Raw genomic sequence first — 26,037 nt, 5'->3', positions numbered from 1 at the left:
AAAAAATATGGCAGGACAGTGCATAAAGTACTGAAAAGGCCCCAGGCCAGTTTGGTTTTGTTTCAGAATGTGGAAATGATATTAAGCAGCAGCTGTAAGGCCTGATTGTGAAGTAATGGAAACAAATTACAAATTTTAACGTGGAAAACAACTTCAGTAAAAGGAATCCCAAAATAACCACCTTCATTATTTTAAGTAGCGTGAAAGAACAAAACCCGTCACGTTAAACACATGAATTGCTGACAAAGACTCTTTGAGAAAGCAGTCTTTGCAAATATACAGAGAAATACAAAGGAAACACAAATTTTGTGAATAAGTTATATATTAACGAGGTAGCTTTCTGTTCTGCTTATGCAAAGGAAATATAAGTATTGCAGTAATACACTAATTTCACACTGGGAATTCAGCGTTGAAAATTTACATGAATAGGCATACAAGTAAACACAATAAAGAAATAACACAAATGCAGATATGTAAGACACCAGAAATGCTTAGCTTTAAAAATCTATTTTAACTAGGAAAAAAAACAGAAAGAAATAATTAAAGTGTTCTGAATAAAGCATCAGGAAAGAGAACTGTTCCATTACGAAGAAAAGAGCAAATCCTAGAACAGTACATTAAAATAATAATTTCCTCATTTCATTTTGAAAACCACATGATTTAGAGTCTAACCACAAGTATTCCTTTAATAACAGGAGGCTTACATGGAAGGTATCTGGAAAGCAAGGTTTGAATTAGTGAAACTTCACTGTCCCATGTGACATTTTTATAAACCAGCCACCTTTTCCAAGCAGCAGGCTATCACAACAACACACCTGTGAGTTTCAAGAGCCATTAAAAACAAGTTTGTTCCTTCGCTGTACATTCAGTATCTACCTCTTCTCAGGGCTCTTACTATACATTCCTTAGTGAAAATAACAATCCTTCAGCAAGTAAGAACACTGAGTATCAGTGCTCTGACTGCGTGCTTTTTGAACAGATGTGTACGCTATTGATCAGAGTGTGCAGTAACTTCCCTCAGCAGCTGACTTCGGTCATTATTTCCTTCCTGATTAGTTCCATTTCACCTGCTATGATATCTAAGTGGATCTTCACAAAGGTTTTATTTGTGACTCCTATCAAACACTGGAGTATGGAATGAGAAACAACCAGCAACAGGTAAAAATTAAACAGCCATTTTGCAAGGCAGTTCTGAAGTTCTGAAAGTTGAAGTCCAGTGCATGAACTTACCTGTTAATATGGCAATGCTGACGATTTTTAAGATCAAGTGAACCAATGTATTTGGCTGAAGCTGGTCTAGTTGAGCATACTGAACACTATTCAGTCTCTGAACTTGCCTTCGTGGAATGTGTCCAAAGTGAGGAAATTCTGATGCTACATATGCCAGTAAGCCATGGAGAACATCACCATCCACTATATGATAAACTTGTATAAAAACAACGAAAATTAGATGGACCACTTTTTTTTCAGCATAGCAGTATAAAATTAATTGGTACATATTTAAAACAGCAAACCCAAAACTTATGAAATTCTAAGGCAAGAAATTATTGAGATTTGAAATATTTGATCCAAAATTAAACTGTATTTTATTTGCCTCCTCTTGATAACATTCCAACATTACGTGCAGTTATGGTATTTTAAGTTACACCAAAACCAGGAAAGAGACCTGGTTTTGTAAGTTTGTAAGGACAGCCTTTTGATCATTTACCCCTGAACCTCTCTTAAATCGCTGACAGCAACAGCTATCAGGAAGACTAAGAACAATGCAAGTTCAATGATACTTCCACTGTATTTTCCCTTAGCCTCTGTTGCTCCATAGCTCGTGTCTCTTTGAAGTCTTTATGTTTAAATAACCAATTAATTATTTTCCCTGAATGTTATCCATTCAATTAAGTCTCTGAAGTTTTTGCAAACGATTTCATCCTCATGAAATCTCAAACCTCTTGCAGTTGAGTCCTGCGATAACTACTGTTTCTTAAACTAAGATCAAAAGATTCAGAGTTTTGAATGTTAACCACTCAACTTTGCCATAAACTTCACATGCCTATCTGATGGCATTGTGGCCACATTTTCTAATAGCTGTTTCTGTAAAACGTTACTGCAGTGTTTTGTAACTCTCAGTCGTTCACATTTCTATTTCACCCTGTGTATTTTGAGGCATTCCAAATCAAATGGACTACTTTGAATAGGTATTTTACTGTGATTTTGGGGGAAAATTTATGCACAATCTTACATTCTTCTGGATTGAGAGCTGAGCAGTTCCCCAGATTCAGTAACTGACTAGTAAATGTAGATTGCAGCATGATTTCTCCATACCAAAGATTCTCATACATCATGATATCTGAAGGAAAAAAAAAAAAAACAAACATCAATTAATGCATCCAAAATATTGAAGTGTATCATATTATTGGCTATAGAATTAAAAATCTTGAAGTTGGCTTCAGATCAGAACTTTAATTTTGAATCCTCTTCATTCACCTTGCTATTCTTTCAGAACCTCATTATCTACTGTATACTTCATTCTCAAATGGCTACCTCCCCCCCCAAAGGATTTCCTTCGTTACTGAAGACTTGTTGCATCTCATGGTATGCCAACTATGGCTGACATTTATAATTACAAGGGTCTTGCAGACAATGTTGGCAATGCACATAAGCAAGTCATTCCAACTGTTATGATATGTTCTTTGACATAGACAGTAAACTGAAGGAACTTCCACAATTCAGACATATGTAGCATGCACATCTACTACCATTTCCAATGGACAATTGACAGAAAAGCTGTATGAAAGGCACACTGAAACTAGCATAACAATACAGTGCTCTGCATAAGATCACTGGGAGCTGTACATCTGCTTTAATTTCTTGAACTGCTACTAATGAACAATTTGCACAGTAAGAGAAAAAAATGAGCAAAAATCTTAAAATATTTCAGAGTAAAAAGGAATACTGAAGGACTTCCTTCAAAAATACTAGTTAGACTCTTTAAAGCCACTTAAGGGAAAAAAATTGCAGAACCCAAAAAACATGGCTGTGTATGCTATCAGTGGCTCCACAGGAAAAACTTGTTACATTCTGGGTGCAGAACAATCTACGTGCCAACCTAAACAGACAAAACTGTCTGTACCAACTACTTTCCCGGCAGACCCACTGTCATCACACCTATCTAAGCGTTGTGCCTGCTAGTGCTGAATGCTGGTACCCAGTGCAAGCAGGAGACTGACAAGAAGCCATCAAAGGGGCTACGAGAGCAGATATACACAGCTGACAATAGAGCAAGTTGCTAAATTTAATTGATGGCAGGATGCCAGAAGGTGTCAGAACTACAGTAACTCCCACACATTTTCCAGAGTTATATAAACAGATTTGAGTTTGAAAGAGACCACTTGGAAACAAACTGATTTTTAGGACCTACCAAAACCACTTACAAAGACTTAATCACATTTGCTCAGTAGTTTAATTATTCTTATAAGATATTTAGTAACCCAATATGAAGCAACGTATAAACAAAATTGCTAACAGTACGGGATAATTTATTATGCCACATTTCAGGTAAGTAAAGTACTAGGCTTACCTAGAAACACTTGATGTCTTTTGGGATAAGAAAGTCTAAACAGCAAAGAAAGCCCAGCTTATCTTAAATCATTTTAACATAACTACCACTGCACAGTAAGCCCTTTAATAACTCTTAACAAAGAGACACGTGCATCTTAAACCACAGAAGTATTCAAACGTTTTTTTTGTTTTGTTTGTTTGATTTTTGTTTCAAAATTGCAATAACTAAATGGCCAGATGACTATCAAGTTCTAGTCAACTCCAGCTCTAGTATAATAAAGTCCTTGATAGTACTGCATTCTCTTACATGACATGTATCCTATTAATCACAGATTTTTTTTTCTCCTGTTAGGTATTAACAAATACAAAGGATTCATTGGGAAGAATCTTTATTACCAGCTGACTTGATAAGAAAAAGAAACTGAAGACAATATGTTTATGCAGTCTATATCAGTAATTCACAACATAATTCAGTTTAAGATGCTAATGCTAAGATACAAATCTTTCACATGAGGAAAAGAGTATTTCACATCCTGAGACCATATGAACATCACAATTTTCCAGTCTGTATGCTGGTCCAACAGAGAATTACAGAAGTCAATGCATACTAGCACATCTGGTTTGTAGCAGCACATATACATTTTCAGAAACAACTGTTTTAAAACACTGGTAGGTTTCAGGATATGCCTGACTACCCACAGCACAGCTCCAGTGTCTATGCACTGCTGTGCCTCTGATCAGAGACTACATGAAAGATTGACAACTTCTATGGGATATTCAATGTTCCAATAGCAGTATGACTACAGGAATTCAAACCAATACTAAGCGATATGAACGATATAAGTGATGTAATAAAGATACCAACAGATGCTTAGGCAATTCCAAATTACTAATTTGGAATCGGTCTAGCTGTAACAGGCATTTTAATGATCCACATTATTAAAGATCCACATTTAAAAAAAAAAAAGAAAAAAAAGAGAATTCTCACCTGTAAGTAATACAATATCCCCAGGAAACACAGTGAGTGACCAAAACGCAGCACCACGCCATAGCACCACCTTCCTCTCAATCTCTGACTGGTCAATAACTACAATTGTTGCTACTGGCACTTTACATGAAGATTTTGGTCTAGCCTTAATCTGTATTTCTTTGATAAGACATGGATGTACTATTGTAACCAACACATTGTACTTTTGATTCTTGCAGCAGCAGTTCTTAAGTGGCGACAGTAGTTTCCTTTGAGACTGCTTGAAATCTGTCCCTTCTTGATCTACTCTCATTCCAGGACCAGCTGGAGGAGAATTCAGTTTTGCTCTCTTGGATTTCAGCTGCCTTTTACATGTTGATGGGAAAATATGAACAAAATCTTCAGACTTGTGGGCTCTTTTAGAAGAGCTCTTATGAGAACTTTCTACCTGAGAGCACAGTATTCCTGAGCTCAATGGTTCAATATGGATTTCATTTTCAAATTGCACAGCAGGAACACAAGATTCATGAGACTTCACTGAATTTTCATGAGCACTCACTTCTCTTGTAGCTTCGAAGCAAGTGTTTTTCTCATCACACTGCGAACTGAAAAGTTCAAGAGAACTTGCATACTCCTGCCCACAGCCATTTTCAACCACGCTAAGACATGTTCCAGCATCAGATTCAAATTTAAAGTGATCACACGGTCTTTCACATTTATTCCCCGTTTCTGTTTCTAACAGCTGTAGAGTTCTATGCATCTCATTCTGGTTCTTAAAGTGATTCTGTGCAAAAACAGCCACCTGACTTGAAGTAATTATACTACGAAATTCAGTATCAGTTGACACTGCAAGGTCTACACAAGCACTTGTTTTTCCTCTTGGTTTTGACTCTTGATTTTGGGGGAAAAACATATCCAGATATTGACTTAGATGTTCATGGTGATCATTTCTATCATCTGATTGAACACCTTGTTCCACAGACCTTAGGTGTATGCTAATCTCCTTTGTACTAGCCACCAAATGAGAAATGTCAGAACCCTTATCTTCTAAATGACTGCCTTTTACTTCAGTGATGTTTGAACAGTCTTGTGATTGCTTACATTGTCTACTGGATTTCACAGGTTTTTGAGGAAGGTGTTGATCCGCAGCCGGATTTATGTTTGCAGGTTCCTGTCCATCTCTGGATATTTGACAATCAGAATGAATTAAACTTTGGGTCTTTTGGGGGGTACTGGCACACGTTCCCACCATAGGCACAAAAGATGAGCTGTCATCATTTGCAGAAACTGCTGTGACTGGGGAGCTTCCTGCCTTAAACATTAAGCAGTCTGTCCCTTTGACTTTTTCAGAAAAAAGACTGTGTATATCAAATGAACAGTGGAGTTCTCTCCATTTTTCAACAGCAGGTGGCAAACTACTTTCTTCAGACATGTCCATTTGGCTTGGAATAGTGGGTGCTCCAACAAAAATATGAATTTGAGATCTTTTTGACATTTTTGATTGTTGGGTAAGTTTGACTTTGAACAGTATGGTTTATGCAGTAACTACAACACTAAACACTAGCACAACAAAAATGATTTCAGATTTTTCTTAGTTTAAAATACCTAAATTTCAAAGGAATACTCTATAATTTTACTAGTAAAAATACTAGTTAATGCTTATAAAATTAAATGCATGATAAAAAAGGAAGTAATTTAGTATGCTATATAAGCCTGACCCAGTAAATAATCTACAGTAGGGCTTAATTTATGATTCCGATACTTGGAAACATGTAGCAGATGCAGACCTGTTGTGAAGTTCAGTATGTACTGAGAAGACCCTAACAAAGTTTCCAGGAACTTAACTTTTATTAGTCTTCTATCACCTGAGCAGACTTAAGTTCACTTATTACACTAATAAACATGTGAATTTACATTTTAACTGATGTGAAGTAAGTGCCTTAAACTTTTACAGCAGTTGGGACAATTTCATCCCCTGGAAAAAATATCAATTTTAACTAAATTAAATAGAGTAGAGTCTCTTAAAGTTTCAGAAAAAATCAGTAGAAATTCATAATTTACATAGCTATTAATTTAACATCACTGTTTTAGCATAAAAATACTGTATTTAGTAAGAGAATATTTTAAAGACAGATTTTTAGGATATTATCAATAAATTTATAAGTATTTAATAAGCATTAAAAGGTCACAGTGAAGCTTGAGCAGACAATTTAGAAGTTGCTTTAATCCACATATTTATCATACTGTTCAAGTTCAAAACCTTCTAAGCTTATTAAAAAGTTACCTAACTTACACACCACAAAAGAGAAATCCTAGATTTTTTTAAAGTTACTTGCTATATTGTCATTTTAAAGTACTCAGCTACAGCTACAAGCATTTTATGCATTAAAATGCAGACACCTAACTACGTGTTTGTAAGTTTTGGCAGTGTCGTTAATAAGTTACTGCAGTAAGGAATTCTGCCAAGGTAGAAAACAGAACACCAGCAGATAAATTCAGGAACTAATCCATCTGCAAGCAGAAGAAAGAACATTAAAAGATGAAACAAATCAAAAATATTTGCATTTTTCATTTAACACTTATTAAATTAAGAGACCTTTTGTTCACAATCCACTAGGGGTCAACAAATCTGCACATTCACAAAGCTCATAGTAACAGAAAAACTGCAAACATCCTGGAACACCAAACTCAGGTGTATTAGAGATGTAACTAGAAAAACAGTGTACAACTGCTGAAACTAAATATGTCAACATAATTTAAAGAAGCTACAAAACAGAGGAACTAGTGTTGCATTTTTCCAAAATGAGTAACACTTAAATTGGCGAAGAGTATCCAAATTTCTCCAGTTATACATTTAAATTTATGCTCATAAAACAGCTTTTAAAGGACAATTATGCTTTTGAAAGCCTTATATTACATAATTATAGAATAATAATACACAACTCAACAACAAAAAAAAAAGACAGAATGAACAGTTCAACACAATAACATAAGAGGTAAGAACGAAAAAACAGCGATAGTAAGATTGAATCCAGTAAGATTGAAAAATTTAAGTGATGTTAACAATTTTTGTAGGTAAGAGGCAAAAGTCTCCCCAATACATGAGTTAAAACAATTTCAGGAACAGATAGATCCACTACAACGAACAGAATTTCTTATCCTTATTTAATGTGAACTTTAGAGCTGCAACCCAACTGAGAAGAATAAATTATTTCTTCCATTTCAAAATGTATTGTCTAATAGCAGCTTTTTTTTTTTTTAGTTCAGTTGCCTTGGTTACATATGGATAACCTTAGATACCCTACAATGGAACAATACGTCTACTAATAAGGAGGCTCAAGTGAATAAAAGGCTCAAATGAAATAGGAAACGATTTTATTCTCCACGTATAATATAAAAGCGCTTAAAATCTGACAGATCTATGCTATTCCTAAAGAACTTAAGAGATCGGTGAAATAATGCCAAACTGGGCTTTGTAGAATTACAAACAGTTCTTTCATTTCAACATCCTAGCTTCTACACGGACAGAATACTGACCTGCCACAGGTGTAAGATTCAGTCTTGTCCCAGTCTGTCTGTCACATGTCTTTTTAACCTAGAAGAGATTTCAGAGGCTTATCTAAATTCTGCAAAACTCTCAAGCATTTGTATATCAAATTGCAGAAATATTCATTATAATGTGATTATTAATTTAATTATAAGTTTATTAAGTTAATAATTCATTATAATGTGATCAGGTCAAAATAATTTGCATACCTATTTTCTCTACCCTCAGATTAAGCCTATAAGAAACAGAGCTCTAAGTTTTCTTGTAAGGAAAAACAGATTCAACTGCACCGGCAGTGAATCCACTTAGTTTTTGATGAGTTATGAGGAAAATGGAAGGGCACTTTGGTTGCTGAATAAGTGAGAATTAGAATAATACAGTTAGAGGCTATAAGCTAGTGCTTATACCGATAGATACAATAGCATACATAGCATAAAGTACTCAAAATTAAGAACTGTCACATCTTAGATTGCTTCTTGTGAATATAATTGCAGGCTTCTTGTAGTATACTAAAGCAAGTTCTTGCACCTTATAGCTAAGGAGAAGAAAACGGTACTAAAGGAAGGTTTTTATGTAACTACGTATTTCATGGGTAAGCATGTCTTTTCAATACTTTAAGTTCAGTAGGAAAATAAATTTAAAGATCCTAGAAATATACTTGCACTTCACCTGACTTCCAGCAGAGGTATCCCGTACTATATTTCAAATTAATTCTTCCTATAAATCATGTTGAATAATAAATTACTCAGTTTAACACTTCAAGGAAAAAAAAATCACTGAAGAACAATATTACAGTGTTTTTTTTTTGTTTTTTTTTTTTTATTTGTAATTCTGTAAAATCCCTATATGACTAAAACCATGGAAACCAGCTTCATTTTTTAATTCTCAAGAAAAAAAAAAAGAATAATTTTATCAACCTACAAAAGCAATAAATGTGAACTTAAATGCATCTCAAAAGCCCCACTACACACACACCGTATATGGAAAACAAACTCCTTATGCAGTCTCAATTAGACAAAGCTACTATCTTCTTGCCATAAGGTCTTAATAAAATCTATTTTTTATCGTTGAGATTCAACTAGATGAATTCTTCTTACATAAAAATAAGATTCTTGTGGCTAAACCTCTCATCTCCTTTAACCATCTCTTTGGGGTATTTTTTTTTTTTTTTTTTTGGTTCTCTTTAATGATGTTATAAGTAATTTCAGAAAGTTTTCCTTAGCTTTCCAATTCCAAAAATTCTCTAAACTTAGGTGTCTTTTCCTGATTCCTATCTTTAAGCAGTATAAGGGTATTACATCAAAGCAATTGAATCTTTCTATTACTTAATGACTTTTTGAAACTGAAGCATTTATGTTTCCAAAGCCTTCAATTTTGATTCTTAAGATCTTAGGAATGATTAGTACCTACTTCCTAACTCGCCTAATAGGTCCACTAGCAAGGGACTTGCTTTGGCAATTTGAATGGTTTGTTATATGAAAAACACCAACTGCAGTATCAGTAATCATCTGTACTTATAACCATTTACATCTGTAAATTAAAAAAAAATGCTTTTAAGTGTGGATAAGTTTTCCATATGTAAAATAGCATAACAATGATTGTTTAAGCAATCTTTAGAGCAGAGTTAGTACTTAATTAAATTTGTCATTAAACTTGTCTTGCTTTCGTTCTTCTTCCAGACTATTATAAATCTAAAATAAAGAAAACTATCAGTCTAATCATATTACCAGATATCACTGCCACAAAATGATTCATTTTTATCACTTATTTAAAGGATCCGTGGGCGGACAGAGGGTTAGCTACTAAGATAACAGGAGCTAAAGCTCATAAAGATATAACCAAAACCTGAATGCACATATCCATTATGCCTGTTAATTATTACACCATTTCTTAATTTGTGAAAAGGTGCTCTATTCACAGAGCCAATGAAAGCCTCGCTTTTTATCTCTGAAATGGTCAGAGTCTGATTGACGGGTCAATGATCTTTTAAAAACACTAACTACATCAGCAAGTTTTACATTTGCAAGACACTGCAACTAAGGAGTAATACACCTATGACAAGAAATACATTATGGCACATATGTCCTCCAACCTACACAGTAGTATGGGAATTTTTAAATTAACAGTATTTAATAATACAACTGTCAATAACAGTTTATTAATCTCTAGTCATTTGCTATGTATAAGACATACTTTTCAAAGCAGCTTGAAAATTTTTCTTCCAGCAGCGAAATACCCCAGCAACCTTGTGTGAAGCTAAATTAATGCCCTTAAAAGATTACCTTAAAAGATAACTTCTATTCCTTATTTCAGTTCTCATTAATGGTATCAACTCACCATGCATAACTTAAGCATTCAGCCAAGGTAATTTAAAAGCATGTATGTCAGTTTCAGCTGCCTATCAGTCTTAAATATCAATAGCCAAATGCCTAAACCCATTTTCAAAAATTATATCCAATATAATTTTAATAAACGCTTCATTGTTCTATATATGGAAAGCAAACTGCAGGAGTTCCACCTCTCACTAACAATTTCTTCATATGTCTGTTACACAACATGGCTTTATACATTAAATATACACAAATACAGACACTAACATATCAGAAGACATAGGGTTAAAGAAATGTAACACAAACATGTAGCTTCTTTTCCCCTCTGAAATTCTTACCACCTACAAACCCCAAAGCTTTGAGGTAAAACTAAAAAGCATGTGCATTTAACTTGCAGCTTTGATTTGATGTTGAACTTCTTAACCTTTAAGTAGTTCATAACGCGATTCCTGTAACATGCAAAGAAACACTGGCCATCACCTGCTCAAATGCCAGCCCTTTAGATAACAAATGCCTCTAAGTAGGATATTCTTTAACTTCTAAATCTTAAATTTTACTGTAAGCTTTTTACCTCCCTCTTGTTTGTATGGTTAATTCTATATTTCTATCTGTAGCATGAAGACAGTTTCACTGACCTCAGAACAGAGAAACTGAGTTCTTAACAGACATCTTCAGGGTATCCACTTTAAATAAATTCAAACTATAGTATCCTTTTTGAATAAAGTTGTCCCCTATGACGGTTGAATAGAAAATCCCTTAAGATATGTGTCAAAGGAAAAGATGAAATAAACCACTGCATACAGGATATATCACTGAAAAATCTTCTGACACCTTTACCATGCTGCTCAAGTTTTCCCTCAGTACTTAAGTTTTCTCTGTACAGTAGCAGTACCTGGCTTTAAAAAAAAAAAAAGAAAAACTGAACCAACTGCAAGCAACGTAGTGACAGTTTCATATACTTTTAGAGTCTGAAACAATTCTGGGATTAAGAGATTAATCCCAAATATTACACATTTGATTGCAACTTGTGCGAGAAACGAGAAAAATGACCTTAGCAATACCAACAGCTCTTGCTCACACTACATGTGAATCAGCAGCAGCAGCACCTACCCATCCAACCAATAAGGTGCTTGGTCCCAATATACAGATTCGCATGTATTAAGGACAGCCCTATGGAAAACAGACTATCAGAAGAAATTAAGTGAAGCAATTCATAACAGGAGCTAATACTCTACATCTGAGTAAGGGATGTACCGTACGGACCTAAGATTATATTTCTGCTGGTGCACTGGCAGCACAAGGAGACTTGAATAGATTGCTTTAGACTAAGCCAGTGAACCTACCAAGAAATCAAGAGAACACATATTCGGGAGAATAGGAGTACATATGCACAGGGGTAACAGGAAAAATGAATAGGACAGGCCATAACAGATCTCATTTTTGTCATCCCTTACTTCAACATTTTCATCTCCTTCCTTATATCCATTGGTGATAGTTACTATCACCATATACTGTTTAAGTCTTAATACAGACCTACAGTATTGACCTGAAAGCCTATCTATAACCAAACTTGTTAATTTCACTCAAGATGGTTATTTAGCTCCCATTCTCCAAAATACTGTGCACAGGGCAGCCATCCATGGGTAGATACTGTTGTATAGCCATAACTGTGCTAGTCAGTGTCTGAATTTATGAAAGTCACCAGCCTTCACTTGCTAGTAGGAATACTGTTGCTGTAATAATTAGGATAAAGTTACCTCTAAATATAACATGAATAGTTTATTTCTTTCAGTATACATTTCTTTTAATACTTATTTATATTAAATGGCAGATATTTTAATCTATTAGTACTGAATTTGTTACTTGCTATTACCCGAGGACTACTGTATCACTTGGCCTCAAGACATACACAACTGGTTTACAAATAGATGTGTGTGTGTATTGCCATAAAAGATTTACAAACTTTTTTCCCATCCATGGAGTTGTAAGCAATCAAACATTTTTTTAAATATGAAACACCTATGGTTTGGGCATTTCATGAAAAACCTTCCTAAGCACTCCTGCAAGCTTAAGCAGTGAGATCAATAATTTAAGCCTAAAACTAGACAGTGTTTTAAACAGTTCTATAGGTTGACACTTTTCAAAATACAAAACTAATCAAAATACAGAATAAAAGGCCAGAAACACACTGTTGTTCTTCGTAGTTATTATAATAGTTCAGTAATAGATAAGGCAACGAATCAAATGGCATTGCTAGGTTTAATGTACGCCTAAATGCCTGCGGGATCAAGGCCTATGGTTTCTAAAGTTATGCTGCAAGAAGGAGTATTTTCTTTGAACTGAATTAGAGACATTTCTTCTATGTTTGGACTGTATGTAGGTATCTACTTACCAGTTGCATCAGACATCACTTTAAAAGGATTATTTTTTGAAACTAAATGATGCGAAAATATGGATGCTCAGACAACTCATTTTCAGTTCAGTCACTGAGATAATCTTCCTTGCATTTAAAAAAAAAGAGTAAAGGAAGTAGTTGTGTTTTTTAATTAATAATTCATTCCTCACTCTTTTTGTGCCTTGCAAGATCTCCTTTTAAATAATAAACATTGTTTATTGATTTTTGTTTTGCAATACTTCAAAAACACAAATAGAGATGAACACAGTGGCTGTCACAAACAAAAGAAGTTAAAAGTTCTTCAGAACAGTGACCTTTTGAGTAGGAAGGCGAGATAAAGGTAAAAGGTTAAAGATACACAGAAGTTACGTGCACGCTTTGTTGAAGAACATGCATTCTCTACTTTGAGAACTATTTTAGTCAACTGAACTGCTATACTATCTGTCAAAAAAGATATTCTTTCAGGTATTTCAGTATACTCCAAAACCTCACAATACTAAAAAGACATAATTATGGCTTGTTTTCAGAAGGAAAAGCCAAGTCTGCAGAAAATTATCCAAAGGTATCATTACCAATGAAAACCTATTTTAGGACTTTAATCTTTTGATAAACTGAGGTTGATAAAGAAGTACAGGGAGAACCTAAGACAAAAATGAGGCAGCTAGTCATTCTCAAGAAACGTGACAACAACAGACCTATTTACATCAGATTAACTGCATGTAGATTTATTAGGATTAAGATAAAAATCAAAGACTTTTCCAAGAAGAAAATAAAAACTGATGCAAGCCTCATATCTTGTTTTTCTGAAATAGCTTTTTGAGCAGTAGAACAGAGTTGGTTTCCAAACTGAGCAACAATTCACTGGCCTTTGATTTAATGATTTTCTGTAAAATCTATTTCTAGACTAGTAAATGCCTTTCAATTATTCATATCAGAACATCACTAATGTTGTGCAACAGGCATAATATTAACCAAGTACATCTTGCACAAATAGTTATTTTTCCAAAACTCCAAGATCCTTATTCAGGATCAAAACACAAGCTGGTATTTCACATTTTACCAAAGTTACTAGAATCCATCTTCTGCAAGAATTTTCTATTACTTGCTTTAGCTGGCTGTAGCACACAGCCATAATGAAAGGCTGCTCTCACAACTGCAGTTGCTTTAGAGGTTTGGGAAATACAATATGGATGAGTAAATTCTATGGCAGACAAAAATCATTTACAATTCCAAAGGACCATTATTTTCTTACTTTTACAAAAAGGAGACTCAAAAATGAAAATTATAAACATGTGGATGCTGACTGCACATTCCTAGACACAAAATGGGATATCACTGGTGTTCGGAACAACAGTGGGAGATAAGAGTGCAGTGCTTTTGCCTTGGTATTGTGGGAGACAGGGTGTTGAGAAGGTATCATTCACAAAATGGACACAATTTTATGCAAATCAGTTGTAGGTGTTACTTACATACATTTCATTCTCCACAAGTGGACATTAGCACTAGAGTTCAAGAGTCACACTTCCTCTTGCATTTTGAGGTCTAGTGAGGTATTTTTCATTTGTCAGCATCATTGAGCAACTCAAGTTACATGCTTAACTGAAAAAGCCAGCCAGCCACCCAAAGGAGTCATACCAGTGATATGCAAGTCACCCCTTCAAGTCACACGCTTGAAGGCTGTGCAGAACTAGAAGCCACCCGAACAGTTTCAGAAGCCAAAGAGCACAGAACCCCCGAGACCTCTTTACACCAACAGCTCAAAAGTTCATTCTCCCCCTCACTGTTTACATAGAATTCCTCCAGAGTAACAGATATTTAACCTTCCTATAAACACAAACAAGTATTTTCTGGTATGACTGAGCCTATGGCACCAGACTTCTTCCATTCCCCCCCCCCACACCCCGAGATGTGTCCCACACATTCCAACTATTTCTTCATTACACAACTACATCCTTCACGTGGTGTCAGTTTGCTTTTGTGAGGTGCAACCTAAGTGGTGATAGGATATATTGAACAGGTAATCTCTGCTGATACTTTTATAGCTTAGGAAGAAGCTGTCTCCATACAATTTCTCTATAAAACTGAAACCTCCAAAGGATAGCGTGCAATATGCTTTTGATGTAAGCATTGTATTTTAAACAAAAATCACCTTTTTTTATTTTTTTTAAACTACATGATAACAACACTGGAGACTTGAATACAAGTCAGTTTCTCTTCTTGAAAATGCAGCAAAATTACCAGGTTGTTTGGGGATCTTAGCTACTGAAAAATATATGCTTTTCTGTCTACAAGTTAGAAAGTAAATTTTTTCAGAGATAAAGCTCCTTCTAGTAATTATAACCTTCAGACTCAGGCCAAGCTGGTTCTGTACAATAGTGAATGGAACTACAAAGATCACAGATGGTTCACTGCACATGCTTGCTTCTTATTGTGGCTACAGAAGCAGCATACCCACCCCTTTCTTTATAGGACTGTACAAATATCAGCCAAGCAAAAACTTTCACAGCCATTAAGGATAAGAAGCAAGGTTGTTAATTTACTAGAGCACTACCAGAAAAAAAAAAAAAAATCAAGATAAAATTTCACAGTATTTTAAATTCGTGAAAACTGAAGCAATACATCTGAACTCAAAGTTTAAGAGTTCCTTAGCATTTGCCTAGCAAGAAATTAAGATATGCTACATAAAGGAAATTACCATCAGCTTTTTTAATAGATAAGCCTTTACATTTCAATGGTTTAGATAGATGTTAGTTTAGCAAGTGAGTTAAGCTTTAACAGAGCACAGGTGACACTGAGTAACTATCAACACAGCTGACTGAACCAAAGGTGCCTTTTAGATGTAAATTTCCCCATTTCAAAGACAGGTAACCTCTCACCGCCTCCTCCACCTCACTGACTTCAAGGCAAAAATACACTTAGACCATTTATTCAAAAGAATTTAATTGATGAGACTTGAAATCTGCAGATTGCAAAGGCCAACTGTGTCCTGGGCTGCATCAACAGAGGCATGGCCAGCAGGTCATGGGAGACAACTGTCCCCCTTGGTTCTGCCCTTACAAGGCTCCACTTGGAGTGTTGCATCCAAGCCTGGGGCCCCCAGCAGTAGGGCATGGAACTGATTGAGTGGATCCCGAGGAGGGCCATAAAGATGAGATGGCTGGAGCACCTCTCCTATGAACAAAGGCTGAGAGAGCTGGGGATGTTCAGCCTGCAGAAGAGAAGGATCCAGGTAGACCTCACCAGAGGCTTTTGGTACTTAAAGAAGCTTATCAGAAGATGGAGAGCAACTTCTTACACAGACAGATAGTCACAGGACAAGGAATAATGGTTTTAAACTAAAAGAAATGACATTGTTTAGTAGGCAACTTGAAGATTTTTGCTTGGCAAGTAAAAGTAGAGATTGTCCTTAAGTAGTATCCTTCACTGCTAAGAAATGCAAAGCCATTTGTACTGCTGTATAAAACAGTTGTGTTATACCAAGTTTACCTTATTTTTATTCCCCGGTCACAACTCAGCTATTTAAGACTATAAGTGTTAAAATGAAAGACCATAAAGAAAGGCCTTGATTCACATTTATCTTTCAAAAAAACGATCTTGTTCTAAGACAACATTAGTATTTATCAAAGGGGTGGGGAGATATCATGTGAGACTTAGAAGGAACTGTAAAGTACCTACTCAACAACAAATCTTTTATGAGGCAAAACACAATTTTGCAGGGACTGAACAGCTCCCTTTTAAAAGTTACCTACATTTTTTCCATATTACTTCATATTTCAGGTCTGATTCCAGGCTCCGTGACAGAAGTTTGCCACCATGCTTTGTACCAGTTAACAGTGCTTGCTCTAATTCAAAGACTGGTCTAATACCTTTACTTTTTAGAAGGCACTACTGACTTCTCAGGCCAAGAACTAAATTTCAAGAGCAGCACTATTGGTGGAAGGCTTGTCATTGGTCTTTAAGATTAGAAGAGCTTTACAAGCACTGATGAAAAACATTCCTCTTTAGCGTAGGAATCAAACCACCTCCCAGCTGAGGAGTCAAAGCTCTGTCCACTGGGGTCCCATTTGCTATTCACTGGAAGACCAGGGAGTAGCTGAACCGTGACGTTTGTCCTCCAACAGATCAATTCAGAATTGGCAGTGCATGCAATTATGATCTGATAGGGAAAGTCATTTTGGTCCCTCTCACCTCCAGAATTTATATTCTTCTTATTTTATTTACATTCTTATTAATTTATATTCTCTTATGATTTATCTTGGATGGAAAAACAAAATGGAAAAATGAGTGCAGATGCAGCCCAAGAAATTACACTAGTTTAGGTTGATCTGACATGTCTTCTCAGCATACCCAAAGGCAGTCCTGTCTACACTAGCACATTCCCAAGCAGCTCATGCCAATTCCAACATCTATTTCATTTAAGTAATTTCACCTCACTGAGTATATTAGAAAGCTTTATAACCAAACACAGTCACAGATCAAGTTATATTACCTTCTCTTCGTTTGTCACCTCAGACTTCCTTTAAGAGTCTGATTTCATACATGTTAAGTAGATGGAAAGAACTGAAATAAAATCTACTGGAAAAACCGACTTACCTGATATTTGATAATCATTCCTTTCATCCGAACTGACGTATTGAAATACCTTACAGAGGCAGCTACAGTAAGTGTTTGTTATTCCCACGGGGAGAACTTCTGCTTATTTCTTTAATTTCCACAGATTATCTTAATTCAACAGAATCTGGAAAAATCTACGCTAATTTTTCATTAGTTTTCTTTAATACTCTACAAAAAAGTGAACTGTAGTTCCATTAAGAGCTCATGGATTCTGTTCCTAGGAAGAAAAATAGCTGAGTAAAATTATTATGCTCTGATATAAAGGATAAATATTCAAGACAATAAATTTCAGTTATCACTTTAGACAATCTTAAGACTTCTCTCTTGAGAAAACCTTACTTTGGAGAGGAAAAACTCTATTAGCTGGTTAGAAAATGCAAGTTCTGAGTTCCTAATTTCTCAGAGAATAAATACTGTATATTCGCATAATTTGTCCTACATTCATTACCAACTGGAAGATCACAAAACCAGATCAAGTTCTGAACGATACTTAGTGTGTTTGTCCTCCCCATGTCTTTAAGTAGGGAAGAAATTATCACCCCTTTCTTATAGAAACTGAGGCCAAGAAAGATTAAGTGATTTACTTCAGCTCACAGAGTCAGCTGAAGCTAGCAGGGAACTCACTTTGTGCAAACATTTAATGCTTATCCTTCAAACATCGCGCAACCATAGCCCAACGTGTAGTTCTTTGACTTTTAAGGTAACTATCACAGAACTATCCTTTTCAATTCAACTTTTCGGCTTACCTGTTGACATTTTAATATTTACCACCTCTGTTTAGCCCATTACTGTATCTAATTTCCTCTCTACCTGTAGTGTAAGACACTGTCCTCAAGCACTTTTATTCCTTATTCCAGGTCTGAGGTACTAATTTATACAAGCATAAATAGCCAATTAATTCAAATTTGGTATTAACATGGTGTGCTTGGTGTTCTTTTTGTTCAGTTCTTGAACCTCATACCATTTGAAACAAACAGGTTCTCTCTTTATAAACTAACAGCTTCTTTATGTACTGTGCAGAACCAACCCACACAAAAGTTAAGATTTTCAAAATGTTGCACACTACTTTTTGATTTATTTCCTCAGGCACTGTGCTATATTCTGATGTGGCTTTAAGACTTGCATGTTCTGGGAGAAAAAAGGGTTATGAGGGTACAACATTTTGCTAAAAATCTTTTTCTTTTTGTTAACAGGCCCATTAATTTCCTTGACTTAAAATAACCTCCACTGAATTAGCCACGTAATAAACAAGAATAAATTAAACCTAGTACTAAATAACACTAATGGACTTGCACTACAAGTATTGGTTCACTGCTAAGTGATGCATAAAGTGTACAGAGGGAAAAGAAACAGTGAAGGAGACTGGCTTTCTCCCTCCTTCCCCTCTATTACCTTCATGACGCATTTGTCACATGGAAGCAGCAGCTCCATTTCTGCTTATATAGCCTACAGTTTTTATACAGCCCAGTGTTACATTTAAGTAACTGCCATAATAGCAGTATATCCTATAAACTTGAGGTGAACATGTGTTCAAGAAAGTTGTTCACAGTTATCATTAGAGAAATCAATGTAAAAGCGTATGTTTAGACAGCCAGTTAGATTTCCCTTACTGAAGACAAACGCCATTTTATCTAAAAAACTGATAAGGCAAAACAAAAGAAATCAAGATAAATGCTTTTACAAATTCCATGACCATTTTAAACTGGCAGTCAGATGACAGCAATATAATATTCCTTCCAAAAGGAAAAAAAAATCAGCTACCAGCACTGATGCAGACATTCTGCCTTACAAGTATTTCAAAATAAGCTTATCTCAACCTCCTGATTTTCAATGAAAAAAATCAGAGGAGACAAAATAAAACAGATAATAAGTAAGACATTATCTTGCCAACATTGACAAGCTTAGACAACAAAGAATAATCAAGAAATATTGAAATACAACAGTCTTCAATTTGGCATTTAAAAGGAAACGCTTATCTAAATCAGATTCTATGGCTGGGATGAAGGTTTATGGCGGTAATAGCAAAGTGTTCTCACATCAACTGGGAATACTTCTCAGATGCCCTTCACGCCTCCAGAGACCACTAGACTCATCCCAGCCTTGCTCTACTGCTCCCACACTGGCACCAAGCTACAATAGTAGCAACAAGTAGTCCAGAAGAGATTCCAGGATAAGGAGGAGAAAACCAGATTTTGTCTGTGCAGGTTTTGCCACAACTCCATAATGGTTATTTATTTAACATTATTGGCATGTTGGCACTTAAACATCATACAAAACAGGTCATTTTAAAGAACTCTAATATTTTACAGGAAGGCATGACTCACAAACCAAGTCATTTAACTAGAAGACAGACTAAAAGGACTGGAAAATGTCTAGCTCTTTTGTTTGTTTTCAATTAAAACAGAAGTATCTCTTCTTCTGACCCGATTTCTCATTCTGAGATTCCCCGGGGATGAGTTATGTAACACGGTAACTTTCTGCTTTGGATCTCCAGATACTGTGAAGGATGTTTAGGTCTGTGAAAGAAAAGGTATCACATGATTTTTTAGCATTTAGCATAACCAGTGAAAAATTTCTGGAAATCTCTAGTGTTGAAAACTACCAGCCAGCACATATCTCGACTTTTCTGATGAACAACTGTTTCAACTCTACCAACAAGCTTAACTCCTTCAATCTATGGCTGAGATAACAACATTTTCCAAAGGGCACTAATGCTATCATCTTTTTCGAATTAAGCATTTGAGTATTTTAAGACTTCCATATTCAATGTCTTACAAAATGAAAGAGGATAAAGCTGATTTTGTTGTAAGAAATACAAAAGCACTACAGTAGACTAGTATCCTCTAGTCCTTAATAGCTTTGTTTATTATTTAAACAACAGACACTTCATTTATGGCAACAAGAACTTCTGATTGCCAGTTCAGTACTAAAGCAAGAAAAAACTGGTTTGCTATCTCCGATGCTGACATTCCAGGCTGACAGAATCTCTGCTGTAATTTTCAGCCAGACAACCAAGGCCCTCAAATGACGCAAAATAGAATTTTCATCTGTAAATGTTGCTCTCTAACAATGCTTTGTTTGCCCTAGCAAACCATACTTTCTATTCTTTATTATGCTGACTGAAATAGACAGCAATTCTAAAAAAGAAAAAAGAGTAACTTCTGGGAAATAAATTGACTAAAATATCTTCCCTCCTCACTCTATTTAAGGGACCAAAGCTTCAAGCTCAGTGCATCTCTGAATGTTTTTATGCCTGTACATCTATCAGCTTTCCCATTGATAGCTTTTTCAAACGTGTTTAACAGTCGGGTGAGAATCTCAAATATATTGGCTTTTTCTAACTCTATCATCCCCTCGTTTGTCTTTGAAAGTCAAAGTGAGAAATCACCAAGCAAAATCCAGCTATTATTCCACAAAGACTCAAAACAACTGCTTTAACAGATTCTCACTAATACAGGAACTAAGAGAAGTCTTCAAACTGACCCCTAAAAACCTCTATAGCATAATGAACGGCCATGCTCACTGAAAGGTCACCAAAATCAAATTTGATACCGACTTCAGTGAGCTTCAGATCAGGTCTGCAGCCTCCAGATAAAATTATTTTGTCCTACCTATCTGAAAGCCAGAGATGAAATTACCATAAATAACTGCTATTAAAAAAGACATTTTATATTTGAAGTGTACTATCTGACAACAGCTATTAGTTAACATATTGACAGTAACACAGTACCAAAACATGTCACTGAAAATTTTTGCATATCTATAGACTGTCTAAACAAGAGATGAGGACATTATCTCCTGTGTACTTGAAGAGCTTTTTATATCTGTTCTGTCACAGAGCTGAAGTAAGCAGTTGGCAACCTCAGTCATCATGCACAGCAACAATATAAACAGATGGAGACAGAAGGTCTTTCAAAGCTGACAAACACAAGCACCACCACTTTTCACAGCAATCAAAAGTGTATTTACTCACGAGGCAGTTATCAGAATCGATTCAATATTTTCTGACTCTGCAGCAGAATTATTAACATTTAAAAAGCTCAGAATGCTGCCCTCTGACACTTGCTCTGAAATGCTGGTAGAGGATCCGTTCCACTTACTGAGGGCTTTTCAAGTACCTTTCACTCAGATAATTAGGAAAACTGTCTCAAGCTGACATTCTGCAAAACAACCTACTAATTCTATTGCCGTAACTGTAAAATAAGAAAGGGTACCCTGTTTCTAATGTTCAGAACAAGTAAACCTTCCAATTGTTTAAATTATAACTTAATCATGATTTTGCTGCTGATTGCTTTTGCAGCAATGCTTCAAGCACAGAAAAACAATCTATGCTTGAATCTATGCCTGAATCTGACAGGCTACTCATTTCCTTGTACAGTTACAAGTTGCATTCCCCACTGTTATAGTGCTATAGACAGACAAAACATTATATATATATATACATATATATATATATATATATGTATATATGAGCAAGATGTTAGCAGTTTATAGTTTAGTAATCATGAAAACACACTAATTACAAAACAAAAAAAATGTAAAAAAAAAAACAACAAACAAACAATGGTATCTAAGCATCTCACTAACAACAATATATACTCGAAGTTTTAAAGTCTTACTTCAAAGTCACCAACATACCCATTTCTCCAGCTCTGCTGCATTACAGAACACACATCCCAAAATCTCTGGCATGGGCATATCTCATTTCTGCAGCCTGCCTGGAGAGCCACTGAAGCCAAGTCTTCACAGCATGGCAAACGGCGCCAATAAAGAAAACCTGCCGGTCTGTTTCCTAACATTGGTACGGCTGAACACAGATGAAGCTGTTTAGAAGAAAAGTCACCTCTCAGACTTCAGACAGTTAAGGGACTCATAGAGGTTTACCAGAAATTTAAGTTAACCTGGTGCCCTGTTAGTCTCTATGCAGGTATTTTTAGGCATTGATACCTTACACTACCAGTGAAAACCCTTTTCATCAGCTTCGGTCTCTAATTGGTTGTAACGAAGTGACTGAAATAAATTCAGATTTCTAGTCAAGTCCATTCTATTGGAGTGCTTATATAGACAAGCCAAAATAAATCATCTTCTGGGACGTAACTAATTCATATGTTGCCTTTAACAGCAACTTTTAGAACCAGCCCTCTAGCAATGCTGACTGTGAAGCCAGATGACCATGCCACACTTCTCATTTCATCCCTGTTATACCAAGCACCAACTTTGCATAAAAAAGAAAGTACGCAACAAGGAAAGCGGCACTTAGGTTCAGATCTAAATGAGAGAGTATTACTAACTAATTTGGAATGAAAGCTAGGACTAGGTCATTCTAATCACTCCTTAGATTTATGACAGTCACATTAAACCCAAGGCACGAAGCAACACTGCATAACACTTAAGTCCAAGAAAAATGTTTTTGTCATTTCTAGTGAAATTAGGAAGGGACATCTACTCACAGGGAATTCAATGGGGAACATGACTTTGCTTCAACTCATTGAAGGGATTCTTAGCTGTCCCACTGGGCTAGAACCTTTATTTTACAACTCTCCACATTTTTTTTTCCTCAATTTATTCCAGAAATAACATGTCTTACATGTGTTAATTACCAATATATGGTTGATAGCTCAAAATGAAGCTTGCTGAAACAACTGTAATTCCATCTGCAGTGTATTTCAAAATCCATTCCTGTTCCCAGAGGAATGTTTCCTCAGTTTACCAAGGAATTTACACAGTTTACCAAGTTTACAAAGGAATTAGTTCTCTGCCTGCTATACTGATCAGCTTTACTCCCGAACATTGCCTAACAGATGCTCCAACTGAAAACGCTGAACTGGGGGCAACCCTGGGGTTAACCCTGGGTTCAATGGGGCTCAGCCAGCCAAGAAGCAGAGCTGTTAAGAGCTTCACTTGCAGCTTCTTGGATCTCTCACCTGCTTTGGTGAGCTAATACAGAGACCAGGATGTGAACAGGCGACAGCTATTCTAGCTTCTGAGAGAATTTAGCATCAGGACATCTTAGGCACATTTTAACCAACACCGACAGAGAACACTATGCCGAACCTGACCTTATAGCAATATTTTTTCTCCATTTATGACATTGCTGTTAATGATGTTAAACGCAGGGAAGAGATTACCCTGGTCACCTAGATACCGTCAAACAGCTAATACTTCAAGTAAAATTCTCCTATTAAAGCAGACATTACTGATTTCCGATTAGTTCTCATTTTATTCAACTGATCTTTAAGACTTGACACATTTCATTTTACTCCATTTGCTTTGAACTTGATAATATCAAAAAACTGATTTCTGTGAGGAAAGTATGATGCTATTTATTATTTATGTATCTAAAAAGTAATCAGTTCACAGTGTATATAAAGATGTTTCAAAAGCTTAGGAAAAAAGTTACACCAACTTGTTTATCTTCCTCACCTACACTTCACACATTTTCAGTAACAACTTATATCAACCTACCACACGCAGTTAAAGATGACCACATCACAAAGACCACGAGTAATACAGACAGCTCCTAACCACACAGGCACTACTGAAAAAAAAAATATATATATACACACACACATACATGCTTGCATCTGAAGGGAGGTACATGTATTCAACCAATATTCAATACTAAACTAAAAGGCAGTGCAACCCTTGGTTGTAAGAACAAATAAATTACCTCTGAATCCATACAGGATTTTTTTCTACTGATGCTGCTCAAAGACGGATCTTCTGACAGCACCCCAGGTACTGCAAGAACAAAGAAGATGCTGTTAATTTTTCATCATTGCAGTTATCATTTTCAAGCCTGATAGCATTCTTTTCAAAGCATTTTTTGATTTTTTAGATTTCTTTATAGATTATAGATTCCTGTTTACGGAAACTTGGCTTTGACTAGTCACCACCAGCCATATAAGAGGCTTGGCATTGTATATACGATTCTTGGCAGCTTGGTTACTCTCACCTCCATGTGGGATGTGAAGCAAAAAAAAACATATATATATCTATATATATATCTATATATATACTGTAGGGAACTACTGGTTTCCATGAAGAGCCTGTAAATTGTACATGCAAGTTCATTCATTCACAAAAACATGCAAAAAATGTCTACTTATCTTTTCACTTATTATACTTAAATAATAAGAAATTTACCATGCTGATTTAGTTATTAAGTATTCAGGCAGCTTGATCCTTTTGCTAAAAAACAAACTTGTTTAGAAAATAGTACAACTGTGGTACTGCCACTACACCAAATATAATTGTATGACCAAGTCTATGGAGAGACCCACTTTTGAGGGTCCCATTCCCAGCAAAGTGCATTCACAGGTATGCATTGTAAAGATGTCCTGATGCTGCAAGCAACTGATAATTGAGTAAAGTCTATATAGATTAGAGATGCCACAGCTGAAGGTGGTGTAGCAGCTAAGGATGTCTACCTTCTCCCTCTGATCCAAGCCAATGCACTTGAACAAACTGGCTTAATGTTTTGTTTTTTTTTTTCATTCAACCTTCCTGTATGAAGTGGCATTCTAGATAACCTAAAGCATAAGGTGAACATCCCTAGCTCACAGGGACTACTTACCACTTAATTTACCAACTATTACCACCTTTTTTTCCTGCAGTTTCACAAAATTTAAGAGCTTTACAGAAATTCAGCTTTAGCTAGTAAGAACCTGCAGATGAGGGGCATCAAATCACAGCTCAAAACTGATACAAGCACCAAGAACACCACAAAGCTTCAAAATGAAAACAAATACCATAGTGGAAATTATCTAAAATCTACGTATGCTAGCAGCAAAAGAGATGTGAGAATGTAAGTTTGTCTCTGACGTGGTGTGAACGCCCAAATAACAAACTGGGCTAACAACAATAAAGGAGCTTGTTGTTTCCCTATCGCTTCCTATCAAGCATTTTTGTTCCCCATGCTACAACTGACACCCACCCTCGCTATGAAGAGGCAACCCTTATCCTTTTAGCAGCCACAAGCCTTATTATGATGCTCAGGGTTAAGAAACACCACTTGGAACATCAAGTGCCTCACGCAAGGAGCTGCACTGCAGAAACCCATGCTTTTAGCTGACAAAACGACGCAGAAGGCACGCTGCTTTCCCCCAGCCTGGGCTGGAGACAGCCCCTGAGGGCTGAGCGCTCCCGGCTGCCGCTGCCCTGCGGCCTCCCTGCGCCCAGCCGCAGCCTCCCCGTCAGCGCCTGGCCCCAGGGCAGCCCGACCTCCTCGGGCACCGACCTGGCGAGGGCGCTGCGGGGCAGAGGCGGCCCGTTCCCGCACAGCCCCGCTGCCTTACTGGGGGCTGCCCCGCGGAGACCCGCCTCAGCCCCCCCTCGCCTCACGGCGCTGCGGGCCGTTAACGGCCGCCTAACGGTCAGGGCGCGCGCGGCCGCTGCCAAAGGAAGCGGCGGGGGCAGGCGAAGCCCCGCCCCTTCCCGCCGCCGCCCTATCAGCGCCCGAGGAGCGGGGCCGCGCCCCTCCCGCCCCGCGCATGCTCACCGCGTCCGCCTCCACCCCCCCCCCCCCGCCCCGCCCCTCCCGCCGCCAGGCTCCCGCGCGCCGCGCCCCGTTCGGCCGCTCCGCCAATGGCGCCGGGGGCGGGGCGGGGCGCGCAGGCGCAGTGCGGGGCTG

The 26,037-nt window shown here is 36.7% G+C and overlaps 1 protein-coding gene across 6 annotated transcripts in view; it reads right to left on the bottom strand.

Moving 5' to 3' along the window:
• SHLD2 (shieldin complex subunit 2) overlaps positions 1–26,037 on the bottom strand; it is a 34,708-nt gene that overhangs the window by 8,031 nt on the left and 640 nt on the right. For 2 of the 6 annotated variants that reach the window (XM_068687933.1, XM_068687938.1), the window contains exons 1-6: positions 25,645–25,952; positions 24,076–24,146; positions 8,057–8,114; positions 4,541–7,030; positions 2,234–2,341; positions 1,231–1,425 (exon numbers count right to left, since the gene is read on the bottom strand). In XM_068687933.1, coding sequence (XP_068544034.1) covers positions 1,231–1,425; positions 2,234–2,341; positions 4,541–6,014 — 1,777 coding nt within the window. In that variant the 5' untranslated portion in view covers positions 6,015–7,030; positions 8,057–8,114; positions 24,076–24,146; positions 25,645–25,952. Of the gene's footprint in view, positions 1–1,230; positions 1,426–2,233; positions 2,342–4,540; positions 7,031–8,056; positions 8,115–22,043; positions 22,182–24,075; positions 24,147–24,551; positions 24,597–25,341; positions 25,953–26,037 lie in introns of those variants that run through there. The other 4 variants (XM_068687935.1, XM_068687934.1, XM_068687936.1 and 1 more) reach the window with 4 other exon arrangements.

The sequence above is a fragment of the Anas acuta genome, chromosome 7 (genome assembly GCF_963932015.1).
Source record: "Anas acuta chromosome 7, bAnaAcu1.1, whole genome shotgun sequence".
Lineage (NCBI taxonomy): Eukaryota > Metazoa > Chordata > Aves > Anseriformes > Anatidae > Anas > Anas acuta.
The sequence above is the reverse complement of the archived record's forward strand: the minus strand, read 5'-3'. Positions and strand labels throughout refer to the sequence as shown.